We start from the raw sequence: 23708 nt of genomic DNA, 5'->3' as shown, positions 1-23708 counted from the left end.
TAATGTATGAACTGTCAATATCCCCATATAAGTTTGAGTGGTATCGATAGTCTCCACAATCCAAATGACAGTCACAACCATCTTTCCACATTTCATTCACACACCCTGCACGTACGCGTCTTATAGATGATCCCCTTTTGCCACAAGACGTACGGTTCAAGAGAATAATTTCATCTGGTCTTCGTGCTCGGTGATTTAGATGATTGCTCACGCTATCACCCCCAGGTTTGTGTGGCCAAGACTCGTTCATTTATAGGCCGCCGCGGTTTGGTTGGAATATCACTCTCCCACACTTTCTGACCCTCGAGCATATATTTTATAAAATAATCCCATTTTCATCCCAGTTTCCGCTCTAGCATCCACCACTTTTCCAATACCCTTCCGTCCTTCAGCTTTAGGGGGCACGGGTGGCCCACTCGTCTAAGGCGCCGCGATTCGCTGTGCAGAGTTGCGTCCCTTGGGCACGCTAGAAACCTATGATTGTGGGTTCAAATCCCGGTTCGCCCCGATTATGTTTCTAGGTTTGTCAGCACCATACCCGTGCTCGTTGGTTTCACCGAAGTGGTAAACGTCTGACACCTGCATCACTTCTGGCTTTCCTCCCACATTAAGCTGACACGCCTTGATATAACTGGAATATTGTTAAAAACGGCGTTAAACCCAACTCACTCACTCACTCTTCAACTTTCCTTCCTTAACGGTACTATTTCACCACACCTTCTCAGCTACTTGCGGGGCCTACTACAGTACATACTGTATGACATTTGCTCACATCGAACTGAATGTAGACCGCCTCCGTGGTCTAGTGGTCTACACTTTTCCGGAGAGCGGAAGGTCGGCGGTTCGATCACTGGCAGCGCCATACCAAAAGAGCTAACAGAAGGTACGTGTTGTTACCCTGCCTGCGCTCCACATTAAGGGATGAAACAAGGACTGGTCGGCTCGGAGTCAGTATACTGTGTCTGAGTGGGGTGTCCATGTTATACTGCGGCATGGTATCTCAGTGGGCGAGCTCTATAAAACCGCCTTTTTTTAGAACAAGTAGAAGCGCGCACGCACGCACGCACGCACGCACGCACGCACGCACCAAGCACACACACACACACACACACACACACACACACACACATATATGCAGGCATGTCACTATATCTGTTCTATAATCATGAACCAAATTTCACCCCACCCCGCACTGTGTACTGAAGGTGGTCCTTGGGATTGTTTAGTTGCTAGAACTGAAGTAGAAGCTTGTGCTGCAAACAACGCACTCATTTAGCAGTGTGCATATATAGCAGTCCTGGTGTCGTGTGAGTGACAGGATGACAGATGAACGCGGACACACAGACAGATGGCAATGACGGGACGCAGACCATCCAGCCTTTCACAGCCGAGGCTTGATTCTAGTCTCCTTAATCATCGTGTTTTCTATGCAGGGTTCGATATGGATTAATCTGCCGTGGCAACGAGTAAAGAGGCGATTATTATTCCTTGGAATACATAATCGGACTGCGGTGTTTGGTGGAGCGAGCTGAGCCTTTAGACGGCGTCTGAGGGAATCACCCCTTCTCTTTATGTCACAGCACGATGTAGAGGCGTGCTTGAGGTCAACGGCTCTGCTGACGTCATGGTAGACGTGGTGATTGGATTCCTGTCGTAATGTAAGTTGTTACGTTTTCACAGATTGTTTTGTACTTGACGTATCTGTTCTGTATCTCTAGACTATGTAAAATGGCGTATTTAATACGTTATGGTCTTGCAATGCAGACCAGAATCTGGAGTACGTTGCGAGAAGTCTTGTAACTTGATGTGGGATACATATTATGATATAGGTAGAGTACGTTGCGAGCAGTCTATTATTGTTTGTTTTGTTTGTTTGTTGTATTCCAGCTATGTGACGGCGGTCTGTAAATAATCGAGTCTGGGCCGACAATCCAGTAAGCATCGATCCACGCATTTGGGATACGACGACATGCATCAACCAAGTCAGCAAGTCTGACCACCCGATCCATTAGACGCCTCTTACGACAAGCAGTCATTTTTTACGGGAAGCATGGGTTGCTGAAGACTTATTCTAACCCGGATCTTCACGGGTCGAGCAGTCTATTAACAAGATGTGGGATAAAGATAGAGAACGTTGCGAGCAATCTTGTACGAATACGTGTGAGATACAGATCAAATAGGTAGAATACGTTGCGAGCAACCTTGTTGATATATGTGGGGTACAGATAGACAGAGCAGTCTTGTAACTAGGTCTGCTATATTGATAAGATAGAGTAGGTTGCGAGCTCCTTTCTTTTGTTATGAATGGAGGGTTTCGAATGTCCCTGACCTGATAAAGATACAATGGCTACAGCAATCAATCAGTTTGCTCGTGTTTGAACAGAAGCTTGGTAACATAGTACACAGTAAAAGATCAGATGCACTTCAGACATCTCCCTAGCCAATCAAGAAGGCCAGGATCGGTTATTGCCGTTGTAAAACAGACGTACACGTAATTTGATTTGCCTAGACCTAGTTTCTCCTGTAGTGCTTGCAGTTGTGATTGTAGTCCCAATGTCTTACTCTAACAGCAACCCATTCTTGCCCTAAAAGGCGACTATGCTTGTCGTAAGAGGCGACTAACAGGATTGGGTGGTCAGACCGTGGACCCATGCTTATGATGTCAATCTCTGGACTGTCTGGTTCAGACTCGATCATTTACAGACCGCCGTCATATAGCTGGAAAAAATGACTATGCTTGTCGTAAGAGGCGTCTAATGGATCGGTTGATCAGACTCGCTGACTTGGTTGATGCATGTCGTCGTATCCCAAATGCGTGGATCGATGCTCATGATGTCAATCTCTGGATTGTCTGGTTCAGACTCGATCATTTACAGACCGCCGTCATATAGCTGGAATATTTCTGAGAGCAACAACAACCAAACTCAAGTGATGTCGCCAAGACACTTTCCCAGTGTACAGTCTAACGCGATATCAAACCGGAAGTTCACATTTCTCTTCGCCATATTGATGTTATCATTGTTTCTTCCAGCACTTCCTTTTGCTTTCCTCCGCGACAATGGCGGCGTCGAGCCGAACCTTCCATTGGGCGGACTATCTCCTGTTCATCCTGATGCTCGCAGTGTCCTCCGCCATCGGTGTCTTCTATGCATGCCAGGCTCGGCGGAAGGCCATAACGATGGACGCCCATCTGACGGGAGACCGGAAGATGACCCTCATCCCCGTCACCTTCTCCATCTGCGTCAGCTTCATGTCTGCTGTCTTCATCCTCGGCATACCGTCCGAGATCTACAACAACGGCGGCATCTACTGGCTCTACGCCATCGGCTACATCCCCGTCTACATCGTCAGTGCCCTTGTCTTCGTCCCAATGTTCACCAGTCTCAACCTCAGTAGCGGATACCAGGTTCGTCTGTCTTCGTTGCTATGTATTTGTATATGCCTTTGTAGCCATAGTAACTACAACATACACCAGGTTCATTTGGTTTGTGTCACATTATATGGCTGTATCTTTTAAATATCTACTTTCGTTGTCATAGTAACCACAACATCCATCAGGTTCGTTTGGTTGTGTGACTATATATAGCTGTATCTTTTTATCTTCTTTCGTTGTCATAGTAACCTCAGCATCCAATACCAGGTTCGTTTGGTTTTCTTCATAGCTGTATCTTTTTAATCCCCTTCGTTGCCATGGTGTTATTGCTGACTGCCCCGTAAAACAACACATGCAGATAATCTCACAATCATATTTCATTCCCTTCTGTTAGCTTGTGGATTCCGGGTCAAAGTCAAAGTCAAAGATGTTTATTGTATCAAAGGCCATCGGCCCATATACAAGTTCAGATAAATACAGTGGGTGAGAATTTACAGATTGGGAGATACAACAAAAATTATATAAATATAACATTCATTTAACAATCGGTGATAATCATGAGGACTTTATAGGGTGAGGTAATTAAAAATTATGAATTTCCACTCAACATGTTATTTCGTAGTTCCATCCCATGTTTTACAAATAAAGACAGTTTAAACATTACATCGGCATCATTCGATGACAAAATAGAAACAAAAGCTATTCTACTTGTCTTAGATAAGAAACATTCTGGTATATATTTAGTACGTAATTCTGCATAATAAGGACATTCAAAGGTAAAATGTATTTCGTCTTCTATTGCAGAGTTACAGAATGGACAAATTCTTTGTATTCTTTCAAGTGATATATTCCGTCCATAGTTAATCATAAGTTTTGACAAGCCAAGTCTGTATTTAATATATCCATTTCTTAGGTGACTATTTGTTAAAACTGATAGATATTTTTCTGGCTCTAATAGAGTCTTAAATGTTCTGTACAAATCATAACGTGAACTATTTTCCAAGTTGCATTGCCACCCTTGATAGAACATATTTATTGCTATTTTACGAAAATCATTTAGAAATAAATGTTGATCACCAACAGATTGGTTAAGCCATATATACCCATATCCATGTGAGAATAATAGTGTCCTAATATGCGATACCCATGTAACCTTACCGATACTATCTAAATGAAAGAGCATGTTATAAGCTTTTTTCGGAAGCCGATGTTCTGGCATACGGATGATATTAAACCAATATTTTAAACACTTTATTTGTGAATTAATGTAAAGTGGGTATCTTCCACATTCTCCATATATCATATTATTTGGTGTTGCTATTCCAACGCGAAGAAACTTTTTACATGCCAGTAGGTGAATTCTTTCTAAACATTCATATCTTCGGTAACCCCACACTTCAGATCCATACAATAAAATTGGCTGTATTTGAGTATCAAATAATTTGAAAAATACTTTTGGAGTAATAACTCCAAGTTTATGTGAAACAGACATTATATTAAGTAAAGCTCGTTTCCCTCGCAGTGATAAGTCAGATACACATTTGTTCATATTTAGTGTTGAATTAAACATTATGCCGAGATACTTATAACCATTAACTACATTAATTTGTTGTCCATTTAAGTACCATCTTTCCCTAAAATTTAAAGGACCCCCTTTTCTGAATACTATAATTTCTGTCTTATCTAAATTTACAGATAAATTCCATTCCTTAGTATATTTATCTAATACATTCAACTGATTCTGTAGACCAATAACAGTGTCAGATAGTAAAATAACATCATCGGCAAAAAGGAGCATAAGAAGTTCAAGGATGTCAGGATACATCTGTATACCATGCTTGCCGTTACTTGAGATTTCATAATATAATTCGCTTATGAAAAACGAAAATAACAGAGGACTCAGTATACATCCCTGACGTAAACCAGATGGGCAATCGATAAAATCAGTAACACCATAATCACTACGTACACATGACTTGATATTTGAATACATTGATTGTATTATATTAAACATCTTCCCTTGTAGTCCAGCTTTTCTTAAACAACACCATAATTTATAACGATCAACTGTATCAAATGCCTTTTTAAAATCAATAAAAGCAACGTAAACCATGTGTTTACGACGTGTTAGACATTTTTGAATTGCAGCATATAATGTAAAAATATGATCTACGGTTGAATAATTTTTTCTAAAACCAGCTTGAACTTCCGGTATCTTATCTCTCATATTTGCCCAGTTAGTAAGCCTGTTATTCAAAACAGAGGTAAAAATTTTCCCCAGAACACTCATTAATGAGATCCCCCTGTAGTTGTCAGGGTTTCTCGGATCGCCTTTTTTATGTAGAGGGACTATTTCTGAACAAGACCAACTGTTTGGAAATATTTGATTATCAAAGAGTTTGTTGAAACATTTATGAAGAAATGGCATAATATCTAATTGGGAACATTTAAGCATTTCTATCAGCACTTGATCCGATTCCGGGTCAGAAAAGGTATCTGTGCATCTCACATGCCTCAAGAACGCACAGCTGGAAACAGCCAATGTGAGAAGGACGTCCTTTTGAGCCACACTTCTTGAGCTTTGCTGTTTGTTGTTTAGCACCGCTCCACACAAATATTCCATCTATATGACGGCGGTCTGTAAATAGTCGAGTTTGGACATGACAAACACGTGATTGATAGTGTGAGCCGCGAACCCCGCCGACAGGGAACGGTAACAGCTAAACCAGCGAGCCTGACCTACCGGATCCATTTAGTCGCCTCTTACACTAGTGCGGGGTGTAGAGACAGCATGTTCCGTGATGCTTGTTCAACGCCTCACTCCGCAATATTCCAGCTATATGACGTCGGTCTGTATGTACATAATCGAGTCTGAACCAGACAATCCAATGATTGACATCATGAGCATCAATCTACGCAATTGAGGTACGATGACATGCATCACGTCAGCGAGCCTGACCATCCGATCCCCTAAGTCGCCTGTTACGACATGTATGAATTGCTGAAGACCAATTCTAACCCATAATCTTTTCGATTAATCTTTTTTTAGCCGTGGGGATTTTTGCCTAATTGTTTATTCCCTGGCTTCTATTTTGGGACAGTTCAGGATAGGAGAGATGTATTTGTTTGTAAAAGAGAATTCTCATCAAAATCGTTGACTTCAAGCAAAGCCGTTACAAAACGTCAGCGTATCTTGAAGGTTGATGGTCAGGATTCCATGTATAATCTATGCCGCAGTTTAACATGAATACCCCACTCAGACACAGTATACTGACTCCGAGCCTACCAGTCCTTGTTTTACCCCCTTACGCCAACGCCAGACAGGGTAACAACAAGTACCATCTTTAAACGTCTTTTGGTATAACGCGGCCGCGGATCGAACCCCGGACCTTCCGCTCTCCGGGCGGACGCTCTACCACTAGACCACAGAGGCGGTCAGAACATAATTGAACTATTCCTTATAAGGATATATTCTACTCAAAATAAGTAAAAGTATTCTTTCATATTACTACAGATACTCTGTCATGGAATGGAATGACAGAGAATCTTTATTTGTAATATGAACGAATCGGGTGTTCTTTAACTTCTTTTGGGTAGTATAAGTCATCAATACCTGGCACAACAAATACCATCACATGTCAGTGATCAGTGACTTACAGTGACCTAGCTGTTATTTATTTACTTCAGCTGTAGAAACAAGATTACTCTCTGGTCGCAATATTCAGGAGTTTTTGGCGGGAATGACAAATATAGGTTATTTGTAATATATGATATTTATTTACGAAAACGCACGAGGGTTATAATCACCATATAATGTCATTCTAAAAATAATCAATGTTTAAGACGTATTTTCATTCAAGAAACTTTAGAGTGAGTGAGTTGGGTTTAACGCCGCTTTTAACAGTATTCCAGTTTACCACTTCGATGAAACCCACGAGCACGGGTATGGTGCTGACAAACCTAGAAACATAATCGGGGCGAACCGGGATTTGAACCCACAATCATAGGTTTCTGGCGTGCCCAAGGGACGCAACTCTGCACAGCGAATTGCGGCGCCTTAGACGACTGGGCCATCCGTGCCCCTAAGAAACCTTAGAAACCGCGTATGAATACAATGTTTAAGTAAACCGCCCGATCTATAATATAGTGCCAAATTATTTGCGGCCATGAGGGTCAACAGGATCATCACACGCCGGGAAATGCCTACCTAATCATATTTAGAACGTTAGTCAATACTTTAGTAATCAAGCAGACATTGTATCGATGCGTGTGGCTCAAAAGTAGTTCCTGCCCGGTGACATCATTTGCATATTTATCGGATCGTGATGTCCTGATTATCGTATTGGTGTATCGCACTGATAACACTTTCCAGTATAATAGTGGATAATGTTATCGATGCTACACAACAGTCTTAATAAACTTTAAGCATACTTCATTTAAGCATACATTTATAAAATTATAAATAAAGGATATTTCTTCGATACTATTACAAACGGAGACTGGGTGAATGAATGTTGGTTAAGTTAAACAATGGTTGACCACAATGTCGAGTGAGTGAGTATGGTTTTACGCCGCTTTTAGCAATATTCCAGCAATATCACGGCGGGGGACACCAGAAATGGGCTCCACACATTGTACCCATGTCGGGAATCGAACCCGGGTTTTCGGCGTGACGAGCGAAGGCTTTAACCAGGAGGCTACCCGACCGCCCACCACAATGTCGAGGCGCGATGTGACACACTGTATATCTGCTTTCTTACACCATCTATAGATGTCACCACGACTCGGAAATGTGTCGCCGGTTACTATGACATACACTTCAAGATAATAGTTACGCAGCTATTTCGACAAACACGACAGCATGTCCGCATAACACAGAGACATGCTCCCAGTCAGATATAGACTGGCATTGTTGACCTGCGCGCTGCTGGATAGCGACATAACGGTACTCCTGCAATGTGTGACAAAATCAGTGCTGGAATGAATATCCACACGTGGCTGACAGAAGTAGAGGAACAGTGAAAATATCAACACCGAAGCAGTGTTCTATCACAACGCTGGGTTTTCTATAATAAAATAGGGGGCGTACAGGCAGGGCGGCATCACACATACTTTGAGTGGTACTATCAGATCTCCCGCCTCCTTGTCTTTCCAGCTTAATCGTGGATAAGTTAGGGCGCTCGAAAACTCAACATGGACCTGGTGCTTTTACTAAATTAAGCTATCTATTGTTTAAAAGCTAAAATACAGTTCAGCTTTCAAAGTTATTTTTTTAAGTAAGAAAAGTTCAAAACACGTTATTTCTTAAAACTTTCAGTATTTCATGTTCCGATGTCAGAGCTTGTATTTGCGTAAAATACGCATTAAATAAACTGAAATACGCAGACAAATCAAATCCAAGTGTATCAAATACGCAAGAAAAACAATAAATACGCTATTGAAAATAAATTAAAGCGTATATTACAGCTATTATCAGCTATTTGTTTACCCAGGGGTTTGGGGGGCACGGGTGGCCCAGTCGTCTGAGGCGCCGCGATTCGCTGTGCAGAGTTGCGTCCCTTGGGCACGCCAGAAACCTTGGATTGTGGGTTCGAATCCCGGTTCACCCCGATTATGTTTCTAGGTCTGTCAGCACCATACCCGTGCTCGTGGGTTTTACCGAAGTGGTAAACGTCGGAGACCTGCATCACTTGGGCATTCATCCCACATTAAGCTGACACGCCGTGATATAACTGGAATACTGTTAAAAGCAGCCTTAACTCCAACACACTCACTCACGTAAGAGGCGACTCAAAGGATAGGGCGGTCAGGCTCGGTGACTGGCTTTACTGCCTGTCTGTCAAAAAAAATTTACCCATCTGTTTCTTGACATTTGAGTAGCTTAACTTGAAACCTGTTTCGTAACAATCCCTGTAATTCATTTAGAACTATATGTAGTAATTATGTCTGCTTGCAGCTCCCTTTCCGGGAAGCTGTTTTTGTTTGCAAAACCTAGCATTGTGAGAAAGTTGTTGTGTTTTTTATCACCAATCAGCGACTGTTTAAGATACAACGTGTACATTGACTAGGCGATGTGCTTTTAAATTGGCATCTATCAGTTTGTTTGTCGCACAAACTTTCCCGAATGTAACAGTCGGCAATCGAATTTGGCGATCGGTTGATACACAATCATTTTATATAACAGTCGTAGAATGCACAATAATTTTATTTCAAAAGGGTATTTATAATTTATCCTGCGTATTCGATACGCTAGAATTCGATTTGTCTACGTATTCCAGTTTATTTAAAGATATTTCACGCAAATACGCAGCTATCTCGAGCTCTGCATGACACACCTGTAATCAACTGCGTCACAGGGGGTCAGGTAATCCCTGCATTGGGGAGGAAAACGGGAAACCAATGGGAAACATGTCACCCTCAATTGTAGACTGCTACCATCAGAAATGTTACGGAGACTGGTCATTTGGTTCTCTGTTTTCAGTACTTGGAGCGACGTTTCAACGGTTACATCCGGGTTCTCGGTTCAGCCACCTTTACAATTGAAATGGTGAGATGCGACGTAAGGCACTGCATGCGCGAGGGATGCGACGTAAGGCACTGCATGCGCGAGGGATGCGACGTAAGGCACTGCATGCGCGAGGGATGTAACTGGCTTTTGAAGAGCTACCCGTAACATTGAAGATGTTAATTATTTTATGTAAATCAAATTGTTTAAAATAATATAATATCAGCTTATGTGCATGATTAGTGATTTTGAGACATGTTTACGTTAATTTTTTCAGATTGAATTTCAGTTCCTTGAGTCTCAGATTTGGATGATAATAACATTGTCTATATTTCAGGTGATCTACATGGGGGTTGTGATGTATGCCCCGGCACTAGCGCTCAGTCAAGGTAACTCCCCACCCACATACTAAATCCTTCCACCCTCACACTGAATCCCCCCCACCCCCTTCCACTGAGTCCCCCAAACCCACATACTAAATCCCTCCACCCTCACACTGAATCCCCACCCCCCACCCCCTTCCACTGAATCCTCCCACCCACATACTAAATCCCTCCACCCTCACACTGAATCCCACCCCCAACCCCCACCCCCTTCCACTGAATCCCCCCATCCACATACTAAATCCCCCCAACCTCACACTGAATCCCCCCCTTCCACTGAATCCACCCACCCACATACTAAATCCCCCCATCCCTGATGTATGCCCCAGCACTAGCGCTCAGTCGAGGTAACTCCCCACCCACATACTAAATCCCCCCACCTCTGATGTATGCCCCGGCACTAGCGCTCAGTCAAGGTAACTCCCCACCCACATACTAAATCCCCCCACCTCTGATGTATGCCCCGGCACTAGCGCTCAGTCAAGGTAACTCCCCACCCACATACTAAATCCCCCCAACCTCACACTGAATCCCCCCCATCCACTGAATCCCCCCACCCACATACTAAATCCCCCCACCTCTGATGTATGCCCCGGCACTAGCGCTCAGTCAAGGTAACTCCCCACCCACATACTAAATTCCGCCACCCTCACACTGAATCCCCCCACCCCAACCCATACAGTGATTCCCCCACCCTCACACTGAATCCCTCCTACCCCACTCTGAATCCCCCCTGCCCTCACAATGAATCCCTCCCCCTCACACTGAATCCACCCACCCACCCACCCACTGAATTCACCCACCCCCACGCTGAATTCACCCCCCCCCCCCCCTCACAATGAATACCCCCACACGCTGAATATCCCCACCCACACACTGAATTCCCCACCCACACGCTGAATATCCCCACCCACACGCTGAATTCCCCCATCCCACCTTCACACTGAACTCCCCCCCCCCCCTCACAATAACACCCCCACCTCACCCCCGTCACACATAATTCGCCCATCCACACACTGAATTCCCCCTCCCATAGGATGTACTTCCCGGCACTAGCCTCTCCACCCTCACACTTTATCCCCCCTCAGGGTAACATTCCTTACTATGTGAAATCACAATTTCGCAATCAGCAGTATAAATCTTTATTTTGTAATTTGTTCAGGGCACCTCGTTTATTTTTTTTATTTTTTTATTTATTATACAATAGATCCGTTTAGTTAATATTCGAGACTGATTTTACTCTGGCTTTGGCGTTTTGAACTCACATGACGGTAACGATATTAGAAACATGAACTTTCTGTTTCAGTGACGTCATTCTCCACTGAAATGTCAATCCTCATCATGGGTGTCGTGTGCACTTTCTACACTTCTATAGTAAGTCTAGCCTCGTCATGGGTGCCGTGTGCGCCTTCTACACTTCTATAGTAAGTCTAGCCTCGTCATGGGTGCCGTGTGCGCCTTCTACACTTCTATAGTAAGTCTAGCCTCGTCTTGGTCTCGTGTGCGCCTTCTACACTTCTATAGTAAGTCTAGCCTCGTCTTGGTCTCGTGTGCGCCTTCTACACTTCTATAGTAAGTCTAGCCTCGTCTTGGTCTCGTGTGCGCCTTCTACACTTCTATTGTAAGTCTAGCCTCGTCTTGGTCTCGCAGGTGATCTGGCAGAAGTCCAACATTTCAATGACAAGAGGTGCGCGGTTGATGTGCAGAGTTGCGTCCCATGGGCGTGCCAGAAACCTATATCGTGGTTCGAATACCAGTTTCTTCCTGATTATGTTTCTAAGTTTGTCAGAACCAAATTCGTGCTCCTGGATGTCAAAAAAGGGGTTTGACCTGCATCACTTCTCCTTTCCCAGAACTCCGTGGTCTTGTGGTAGAGCGTCCGCCCGTAGAGCGAAAGGTCCGGGGTTCTATCCCCGACCGCGCCATGCCAAAAGACGTCAACAGATGGTACTTGTTGTTACCTTGTCTGGCGCTTAGGGCTAAAACAATGACTGGTCGGCTCGGAGTCAGTATACTGTGTCTGAGTGGGGTATCCATGTTAAACTGCGGCATGGTATCTCAATGAGCCAGCAAAATAAAATTGAGATTGAGTAGTATAAGCAACCACACATACCAAGATAAAAGAAAGACAAAAAATATCCCTATCAAAAATGGAGTAGTATAGCTGAAATAACGCCCAATAATCACTCGCTCACTCGATGGGACCCGTGAAGATCCAGGATAGAAAGAGGCGACTAATCGGATCGGGTGGTCAGGCTCGCTGACTTGGTTGATGCATGTCATCGTGTCCCAGACCCGTGAAGATCCGGGGTAGAAAGAGGCGACTAATCGGATCGGGTGGTCAGGCTCGCTGACTTGGTTGATGCATGTCATCGTATCCAATCGGATCAATGTTCATGATGTCAATCACTGGATTGTCTAGTCCAGACTCGATTATTCACAGACCGCCGTCATTTCGCTGGAATATAGCGGAGTGCGGCGTTAAACCACAAACAAACGCTCGATGGCAGAAATTGCCTTCTTTCAACACATTTTAGTGTGGTTAGTGCTGGACGAGGGACAAATCGCTGATGTCTGAATCCCATCATACGTACATCGAGACGTCACGACGCCACGTCATTCTTTAACCTCACTGTTAGTTCGACATTTCTCATTAATGGACGGATTTTATCATCCAAACATCATACAGCCTTATATGACTGAAATTCGGTTCAAAGCCTTGTTAAAATGTTACTCGAATAAGCAAGTCACGTCTCGGGGCTGTTGAACCCTGGACTGGCGATATCTTGCCCCATCACAGCCCACTGTGATTACCCAGGTGCAGAGCTTAAGAATATGCGTGACCGTTGATAAATTGATGAACGGCAATTTAGTTCAGTCACGATTCGGCGACTGTACTTGCATATTTAGTCTTCTGTTTAGAATTAATTTTGATATGAACATGAATAAATTGGGATTAATCTTAGATGTATCTAAAGTCACAGTTCAGACTGTGTGAAACAAGACAGTTCTTACCTGTGTCTCCCTGCTAATTAAGCCGCGTCTCGACTGGGGGACAGGTTGAGGTGAGAGAGAGGGGTCGTGTAGACAGTAGCCTCACACCTGTTGGGTTAATCGATTGCCATGTATACACAGCGGGAGACAGAAGTATAGACACTAGGCCCCCAGGTATTTCTACGCCACAGAATGTGATGAGACCGCGTATTTAGGGCGACATGTTTGCATGGTAATTATAGTAATATCCGGAATGGAAGTTTGTCTTCAAGAAAGAACGTTTCAGAGGAAATTAAAATCGAATTAGGAGATAAACCTACTGTGTTTTGAAATTTGACGTAGTCCCACTGTAGAATAGATACCTCTTTATTTGATTCTCTATATATATTCTTTGATTTGATTTATTTGACGCCGTCTATTAATTTCGCGAGAGCCCTTGACTAGGCGTGTATTAGAGACCTGGCTGGTATTAGAGACCCAGCGTGCATTAGAGGAAATTAAGATTCGTTTTACAGTTTATATGGGGGTGATCGATCGGCAGCCATTTTTATGAATCGATATGTAGGCTTTCTATGTAATCATGCGCACGTTTTTTGTGAAAAGGCTTAATACCTATTCTACCCCGGATCTTCGCGGGTGGAGATCAATGGGGCCTGTGGTAATCACTACGGGCGGTACGCTGTGTTACAATAAATGGTCGTATGTAACCAATTGGTTGTGCTCTCTCTCTCTCTCCCCCCCCCCCCCCCCCCCCCCCACACACACACACACACCAGAACCACCCCAACCACCCCCGTGATCGTGATGTTAATTGTATATTTATAAGTGTACCAGTCTTTAACGCAATTTTTAAGCCACATTCCACCTCACCACCCTTAAGCGCGGCGTAAAACCTTCTCCCCCTGGATTGCTTCTTGATATCGGGCCTGTCGGAAAACTGTGAAAGGTATTCATAATAAGCCTCCTATCTTACATCTTCCCGAGACAGCGTGTCCACCAGCCTATATAGCGAAGTCCAGTTCGCAGTGCATACCAGACTTTGGTATAGTCTAGTGGACACGCTTGCCTTAGGTGAGGTGAAATGGGGTTTGACGTCGCGTCCAAGATTACTGCACTTGTCGTTTTGGCCGTATGTTCACCTTGTTCTCACTCAAGTCAGCTGCTGTGCCCCACCATGTACTGCTGTGCCTCACCATGTACTGCTGTGCCTCACCATGTACTGCTGTGCCTCACCATATACTGCTGTGCCTCACCATGTACTCCTGTGCCTCACCGTGTACTGCTGTGCCTCACCGTGTACTGCTGTGCCTCACCATGTACTGCTGTGCCTCACCGTGTACTGCTGTGCCTCACCATGTACTGCTGTGCCTCACCATGTACTGCTGTGCCTCACCGTGTACTGCTGTGCCTCACCATGTACTGCTGTGCCTCACCATATACTGCTGTGCCTCACCATGTACTGCTGTGCCTCACCGTGTACTGCTGTGCCTCACCGTGTACTGCTGTGCCTCACCATGTACTCCTGTGCCTCACCATGTACTGCTGTGCCTCACCATGTACTGCTGTGCCTCACCGTGTACTGCTGTGCCTCACCGTGTACTGCTGTGCCTCACCATGTACTGCTGTGCCTCACCATATACTGCTGTGCCTCACCATGTACTGCTGTGCCTCACCATGTACTGCTGTGCCCCACCATGTACTGCTGTGCCTCACCATGTACTGCTGTGCCTCACCATGTACTGCTGTGCCTCACCATGTACTGCTGTGCCTCACCGTGTACTGCTGTGCCTCACCATGTACTGCTGTGCCTCACCATGTACTGCTGTGCCCCACCATGTACTGCTGTGCCTCACCATGTACTGCTGTGCCCCACCATGTACTGCTGTGCCTCACCTTGTACTGCTGTGCCTCACCATGTACTGCTGTGCCCCACCATGTACTGCTGTGCCCCACCATGTACTGCTGTGCCTCACCATGTACTGCTGTGCCTCACCATGTACTGCTGTACCTCACCATGTACTGCTGTACGATGCAGTCAGTGACGAACAAAGCGTTACACGGGAAAACAATGACACGTTTTGGTGTTGATTTTGGGTGAAGCATGGGAATTCTAGTTGGTATTTCAGCCGGACATGCCAGACGCTTTACGAAACGAAACTAGTGTAGCCTTGTCTTCAACGTGTTTGACAATCACAAATGATGGTCCTTTTTTGCTGGCTTCGTTTGAGCCTAGAGTGATTGGTATACATTCAGTCGGTACGGACAGGGCCTTGTTATACAGATGGCGCTATGCGACTGTCCTAACACTGTCCAGTGAGACCGCGTTGTGTCAGATTCAGGTTTATTTACTTACTCCACCCACCCACTGTGGTAGAAGATTACAGTATAATTGACATTGGATAAATACACATGGACAATTTAAAACATTGTATACATACATGTTTACATTAACATCGTGATGAACGGTTTTAGAACTCTTTCATGAGCATAGAGATAAATTTACATAAAGTGGTTTAAGCGTTCGCTCGTCACGCTGAAGACTGGGTTCGATTCCCGACATGGGTACAATGTGTGAAGCCCATTTCTGGTGTCCCCCGCTGTGATATTGCTGGAATATTGCTAAAAGCGGCGTAAAACCACATTCACTCATTCATTCACAGGCCCGGGTGGGGGGTGGGGGGCAGGGGTGGCCAATAGGTCCCACTTGTTTCACACAGGGTTTTCACATACCATGTGTGCCCGTTCGTATTTTATGAAGGTTGTTAGACTGCCTGGAATACTTGAAGCTGTATTCAGTTGTAATGCCGCAAATATTGCTGACTGTGGTTAATATCGTTAACGACCCGTGAAGATTCCTGGAAAGAATAGGTCTTCAGCAACCCATGCTTGCCGTAAAAGGTAGCTATGCTTGTCGTAAAAGGCGACTAACGGGATCGGGTGGTCAGGCTCGCTGACTTGGTTGATGCATGACATCGATCCCAATTGCTTGGATCGATGCTCATGTTGTCAATCACTGGATTGTCTGGTCCAGACTCGATTATTTTCAGACCGCCGCCATAAACAAACAAACAAACAAACAAACTATGTACAAAATCGATACATTAATTAATTAATCGCTACATATTGGTTACAATGTTTCGCGTGATAATTCGCCCCCAATAGCTGACGAGGCGTTAATCAATAATCTCTCGGACCCTCGCTGAGTTCATATGATCGGAGTTCCGTTAACGTCTTTGTATTGTTGACTTCTGATCTGACCTTGGCGTCTTCACACAAAAACAGTGAAAATAATATAAACAGTAATACCTCTCGGTTGTCCTTGTCGCTAGACCACCACGACTTTGCATGATCAGTTGGTGTTTGCCTGGGATGATTCAAGGCCTCAGTAAAGTTTTCACAAAGTCTTATGGTAGACATGTACGTGGAGGACATTTCCAAATAGGACGCATCAGGGACAAAAATGATGTCCGATGCAGTTCCATATTTTGACTGCTACCACGTCTTCCCGTATTTTTAAGACTAACATTTGACATGCCTTTGCATGTGTTTTCCGACGGGTGCCACCGGTGGGGCAGGATACGCTCACCTTATCGGGAATACCTAGTATCACCACTATTTGATAGTGATTCATAAACTCATGATCATGATTTAGTCGGAATCCTAACATCGACTCCGCGTTTTGCTGATATTTCTATTGGATATGGAAAGGGTTTTGTCGCGTTGTTATTATTATTATTATTATTGTAATTATTATTCACGATACCAATCACAGGATTGTCTGGTCTAGACTCGATTATTTACAGACCGCCGTCATATAGCTGGAATATTGCTGAGTGCGCCGTTAAACAACAAACCAAACCAAACCAAACCAAATATTATTTTTCAGTAATGTGTGTGTGTGTTCTAGGGAGGCATCAAGGCAGTGATCTGGACGGACGTCTTCCAGATGTGCATCATCACGGCGGGGTTGCTGGCACTGATGATCCAGGGGGCGATGAGTGTGGGGGGATGGCAAGTGGTGCTGGATCGAGTCCGGGAGGGAGGAAAGCTGCCGTACTTTGAGTAGGTTTATGTGTTGTTAATGAATCTGACAGATAGTAATTTTCTCTATAAAGACGGGGGCACGGGTGGCCCAGTCGTCTAAGGCGCCGCGATGCGCTGTGAAGAGTTGCGTCCCTTGGGCACGCCCGAAACCTTTGCTTGTGGGTTCGAATGCCGGTTCGCCCCGATTATGTTTCTAGGTTTGTCAGCACCATACCCGTGGGTTTCACCGAAGTGGTAAACGTCTCAGACCTGCATCACTTCGGGCTTTCCTCCCACATTAAGCTGACACGCCGTGATATAACTGGAATACTGTTAAAAGCGGCCTTAAACCAAACTCACTCACTCTATATAGACATGCACAGATTATAGGTAATACCCCTATTGTTACCCACTTAACCACGGCTGACTACACCTGTACCCTATAACAATAGGTGAGGGCACAGTGAGGTGGGTGTCCTCCCCATTGGCCTACTTCCCATTTGGCCTACGCTTTTAGAGGATTTAATTACGGTAAGTTATCGGTTGGTTGATCACTCACTAATTACCCGTCTCCCCCAGAGTGATGAAAATGAACCAGTCCAACAACAGAGAAATACAAGCTAACAGAATCTTTTTAATGTAATTAATGAGGATTCCTACTGCATCTGCTAATGCCAAGGTGTTCCCGTTGTAATCAATAAAGTGTGTTAGACGGGATGGGTAAGGTTTGAGTCCTCGACAATACGCACCAGTCACTGCTGGTCGGTCGGAAGCCATTGTATTTATTTATTGAATTAATATACTTGGAAATTTATGATCACCTTTCGGTTTAATTCGAAACATAATTTAAGACATTTCCAGCTGTTTTCATAAAATGCCCCAGCTCGGAACTAGCTGTACAGAATTATTTCTCTTTGTTGTGCCAGGATCCGTTAATAGTTTCCAGTTTCGCCGTGATTCTGATCATTAGTCTGTCCGCTCCATACATACATACATGTTGGTTTGTTTCATCAAAGTGGTAAATTTCGCTCCCATAAGGAATACGTATGATATAACACATCGGTTCTACAAGCCCATCAAACCCGAGTCACTCAGCCACTCTAACAAGCAGATGTCCACATACTCGTCATTACTTTATCAATAATGCAAATTATTGTAAACAACAATTTGAATGACTTTAGCCAGAACGGAACTGAGTATCTTTTATAAAGTTTAGTAAACCCAAAAAAGACAAAATGTGAGCGGGGCTCACTAGTACCCCCGACTTCGACACCAACAAATTTCTAAAACATTTTTTTTTAAAAATCACAGAAAAGCAACTTATCGTAATCAAACTTTGCATTACATCTCTCTTATTAGTATAGAAACTGTACCTCCTGTTGGAAAAGAATCCATGAAGTAGTTGTAAGTCATAGGTCGCACAAATGTTGAAGTGAAAAAAGTGTTCACAACATTATATCTTCCCCCAGAAAATACACATATCAAACTCAATCTTTGCACTGCGTCTTTTCTAATAGTATGGAAACTGTTCCCTAAATTTGAAAAGAATCGACTGTAGTTTTCAAATATAGGTCACACAAATGTTTAAGTAAAGAATTCTCTGTAAAGAATGAAAGAAGGCTGTATTTTTTTCAATAAACCCAAGTAGGGAAATCAAAATTCGCACTGCACCTCTCCTATAGGTATACAAAGTGTTCACCAAGTTTGCAAAGAATACATGCAGTGGTTTTCAAGTTATAGGTCACACAAACAAAATGTCCTTGGACGGACGGACGGACGGACGGAATTCTTTTGTATAAATATGTAACTCCGCCCTTACAGGTCGGGGGTAGAAAAAATATTCACTTTGGTATGCTCTTGTCCAGGGCTACTTCCACAAAGGGATCTTAGCCCGTAAGAACGTGACTCCCACACTTCAACATAGGATTACGATCGTCGTAGCTAAGATCGTTTTGTGGAACGGGTCCCGGGCGATAAAACCTCGTCACACTAGAAATCCCCATTTCGCAGCAGGTCAGCAATATCAGGTCATGAGAATTTGAAATATGAAGCAAATATTCACCAAGAACATGTCCCCGACTGCCACGATGTTAGCGCTAGCGACCGACTGAAGTGCAAGTGCACCTTCGCCACGAGACGTCCCAAGCTGTGCTGCTCAATCTGGCCTGTTTACACGCTCAGTCTACACAAATCTGATCGTTTTTTACTGTTTTGTTTTCAAAACAATCCAATAATTTACTTAGATTGTGCCTTTCCTGTTTAACGAATTTGTTTTTCCACTGGGAAAATTTGAATTTTTTGGTGCACAATGGCGTTTTTCTAGCGTCGTCACTGCTGGACCAATGCACCTTTGTTTATACGCCTGCGTTTGAACAATGCTTTGAATAATATAGTTTTGATTAACACAATTTCAACCTGTTTAACAAACACAACATAGCACTGAGATGAAACGAAAAATCTCAGACTAATACACTGCAGTTTGTGTAGACACAGCAGTCTTGATTGTACTTAGTAACCAGACCGCCTCCGTGGTCTAATGGTAGAGCGTCCGCCCGGAGAGCGGAACGACCGGGGTTCGATCCCCGACCACGTCATACCAAATGACGTTAACAGATGGTACTTGTTGTTACTCTGTCTGGCGCTCGGCATTAAGGGGCTAAAACAAGGACTGGTCGGCTCGGAGTCAGTATACTGTGTCTGAGTGGGGTATTCATGTTAAACTGCAGCATGGTATCTCAGTGGGCTAGCACTATAAATCGGCATCGGACTAGTACAAGCAGCCACATACATACATACATACACGTGCATGTATAAGTGCAATAATCTTGGACGCGACGTTAAACCCCATTTCACCTCACCTCACTTAGTAAACCGCGATGTATGATACGTACTTTTAGAAAAATGATATATTTTTACAACGCCTCAACGAATTACAGCTATTTGTGACGAAGTCACGGACAGTGTTGTCAGGTATTAATACACAGTGTGTACACGACGCTGACGAAGCCCATTGCAACACCACAACTCAATTAGTATAGTATACCACTCAACAGAAGTTAAGGACACACGATTTTGTCACATGACTATAGTTAATCTGTCATGGGGGCGGCAGGGTAGCCCAGTGATTAAGGTGTTCCCTCGCAGCGCCGAAGACCCGGGTTCGACTCCCTAAATGGGTACAATGTGTGACGCTTATTTCTGGTGTCACCTGCTGTGGAATATTACTGGAGTGGCGTAAAACAATACTCACTCACTAAACTGTCATGGTTCGTGGGTGGTGTAACATACAGCCTTCCAATTGTGTGTGTGTGTGTGGGGGGGGGGGGGGGGGGGGGGGGGGGGGCACGGATGGCCCAGTCGTATAAGGCACCGCGATTCGCTGTGCAGAGTTGCGTCCCTTGGGCACGCCAGAAACCTATGATTGTGGGTTCGAATCCCGGTTGGCCCCAATTATGTTTCTAGGTTTGTCAGCACCATACTCGTGCTCGTGGGTTTCACCGAAGTGGTAAACGTCTGAGACCTGCATCACTTCGGGCTTTCCTCCCACATTAAGCTGACACGCCGTGATATAACTGGAATAATGTTAAAAGCGGCGTTAAACCAAACTCACTCACTCCAATTTTGGATGTTGTTTAACTTGTTTTGAGTAGTATATATGAAGTTAGACACTGCTTCCGATTCTAATGAATCCCGATATGGTACATATACTGATGGTGATAAGTTCCGCTACACAAAATCCAAACTAAAACGTCAAAACAATTATACAAGTTTAGAGTTTGCGTGTAATTCGTTATCACAAGTGCAAGGTCTCCCCGCGGATGACCTGTGTGGGACAGGGAGAGGTGACCTTTCCGGTGAGTAATCTGAAAACCTATGACGTCCGAAGACCTATGATCCGACGATACCTACATGACTATGTATGGAATTATATGCCGCCAGGTGGAACCCCGATCCATTTGTACGTCACACGTTCTGGACGCTGTCTGTGGGCGGCTTCTTCACGTCACTGACGGTGTTCGCCGCCAACCAGGCCGTGCTGCAACGTTACATGAGTCTCCCCGACACCAGACAAGCCAAGCTGTAAGTCACCCACCCACACACTCCCCCTTGTATCAATATGCACTTGGAATATGTGGCTATATCTCTAATATGTAGGGGCGCTTGGGTAGCCTCAACTATTCTCGTGGTTCAAGTGTTAGCTCGTCACGATGAAGGCCGGGGTTCGAATCCTCACCCACACCTGATAGCTGGTGACTTTGCTGGAAAGGCGTAAAAATAGAATGGGAGTGAATTTTGCTATGATCAGTGTGCTCGTAGCTTGGGATGCCGGTTCGCCCTGTTTTTATTTCACCCCCATTGCTGCGGGTTTCACCAAAGTTGTAAATATGTAAGACCTGCATAGTAGTGATATCTTCCTGTAATGAATATCTCCCTGTCGTGTACAGCTCCCTGTAGTGTATATCTTCCTATAGTGTATATCTTCCTGTGGTGTATATCTTCCTGTAGTGTATATCCCCCTGTGGTGTATATCTTCCTGTAGTGTTGATCTCCCTGTGGTGTATATCTTCTTGTAGTGTTGATCTACCTGTGGTGTATATCTTCCTGAGGTGTATATCTTCCTGTAGTGTATATCCCCCTGTGGTGTATATCTTCCTGTAGTGTTGATCTCCCTGTGGTGTATATCTTCTTGTAGTGTTGATTTCCCTGTGGTGTATATCTTCCTGAGGTGTATATCTTCCTGTAGTGTATATCTCCCTGTAGTGTATATCTTCATGTGGTGTATATCTTCCTGAAGTGTTTATCTCCCTGTGGTGTATATCTCCCTGTAGTGTTGATCTCCCTGTAGTGTATATCTTCCTGTAGTGTATATCTTCCTGTGGTGTATATCTTCCTGTAGTGTATATCTCCCTGTAGTGTATATCTTCCTGTGGTGTATATCTTCCTGTAGTGTTTATCTCCTTGTGGTGTATATCTTCCTGTAGTGTATATCTTCCTGTAGTGTATATCTCCCTGTAGTGTATATCTTCCTGTGGTGTATATCTTCCTGTAGTGTTTATCTCCCTGTGGTGTATATCTTCCTGTAGTGTATATCTCCCTGTGGTGTATATCTTCCTGTGGTGTATATCTTCCTGTAGTGTTTATCTCCCTGTGGTGTATATCTTCCTGTAGTGTATATCTTCCTGTAGTGTATATCTCCCTGTAGTGTATATCTTCCTGTGGTGTATATCATCCTGTAGTGTTTATCTCCCTGTGGTGTATATCTTCCTGTAGTGTATATCTCCCTGTAGTGTATATCTTCCTGTGGTGTATATCTTCCTGTAGTGTTTATCTCCCTGTGGTGTATATCTTCCTGTAGTGTATATCTCCCTGTAGTGTATATCTTCCTGTAATGAATATCTCCCTGTGGTCTATATTTTCCTGTAGTGTATATCTTCTGTGTCCTCAGATCTCTGCTCCTGAATCTACCTCTGGCGGAAATCTTTCTGGCGCTGGTGTGCCTCACTGGATTCGTCATCTACGCCCGCTTCCACAACGACGACCCCCTGAAGAACGGCAGCATCACCAAGTCCGACCAGGTGAACACCACCGTCGATATATCCCCCGAAGTTTGTCTCTCACCCTGGGATCCAGGGCTAGAGGTTGTCCCCATTGCTTCACGCTCGTCCGGGGGCGGTGGGTTAGCGTGGCGGTTAAAGCGTTCGCTCGTCACGCCGAAGTCCTGAGTTCGATTACCCATGGGTACAATGTGTGAAGCCCATTTCTAATGTCCCCCGCTGGATATTTCTAAAAGTGGCGTAAAACCATACCTACTCGCTCACTCACGCTCGTCCTTTCTGTAAAGATTCCGGTGCAGGAAATGTCCCAAAATACTCCATGCTTTTCTCTTGGTGCATTTTGAAGCAGAAAAAAACGTCCAATGTTTCCCATGTCTCCCTGTGGATTCCCTGAAGAACAGATCCCCATTCCCAGTGTTTGTTTCTTCCGTCAATCTCATTAAAATCAAGTCTAAGTTCTCGCTGCCGCTAAACAAAGATCTGAGGACCCATTACGGGTCACGTCAGAACGACCTTTCGCGAACTTTGACCAACCACTGAAATGACAAACAAGAAGTCGACATCAGCCAATTAGAAAGCAGCTTTCTCGAGCTTTACGGCACTCGTTTCAACCTGGCGACTTCCATTTCAGACTACGCTTGAAAACTATGTTGACACAGTTCTCGATTAAAATTTTGAAAACTGAACAAACGAAAATTCCGAAATGTACAATATGTGGTTGAGATTGTATGGCAGTGCTTCCCGCGTACTTTGCAACGCCTCCTCCGTTCACATGTTTATCCCACGGTAGCAAGAGATAGACGAGAATTTCGACGGAATCAGTCGTACGGGCCGTAGTTGTCATTCGGAATACCCCGTGTTAAAATTTTCGAGTT

At 44.3% G+C, this 23708-nt stretch overlaps 1 protein-coding gene across 4 annotated transcripts in view; it reads left to right on the top strand.

Annotated features, from left to right (window-relative positions):
* Nucleotides 1–23708, top strand: part of LOC124143270 (sodium-coupled monocarboxylate transporter 1-like) — a 45900-nt gene that overhangs the window by 9308 nt on the left and 12884 nt on the right. For 2 of the 4 annotated variants that reach the window (XM_048399097.1, XM_048399096.1), the window contains exons 1-8: nt 1267–1658; nt 3032–3406; nt 9855–9992; nt 10216–10267; nt 11568–11635; nt 17163–17317; nt 21218–21358; nt 22725–22854. In XM_048399097.1, the coding sequence (XP_048255054.1) occupies nt 3059–3406; nt 9855–9992; nt 10216–10267; nt 11568–11635; nt 17163–17317; nt 21218–21358; nt 22725–22854 (1032 nt within the window). In that variant the 5' untranslated portion in view covers nt 1267–1658; nt 3032–3058. Of the gene's footprint in view, nt 1–1266; nt 1659–3031; nt 3407–9854; nt 9993–10215; nt 10268–11567; nt 11636–17162; nt 17318–21217; nt 21359–22724; nt 22855–23708 lie in introns of those variants that run through there. The other 2 variants (XM_048399098.1, XM_048399099.1) reach the window with 2 other exon arrangements.

Source organism: Haliotis rufescens, unplaced genomic scaffold (genome assembly GCF_023055435.1).
Source record: "Haliotis rufescens isolate VD_foot unplaced genomic scaffold, xgHalRufe1.0.p SCAF_19, whole genome shotgun sequence".
Taxonomy (NCBI): Eukaryota; Metazoa; Mollusca; class Gastropoda; order Lepetellida; family Haliotidae; genus Haliotis; species Haliotis rufescens.
The sequence above is the reverse complement of the archived record's forward strand: the minus strand, read 5'-3'. Positions and strand labels throughout refer to the sequence as shown.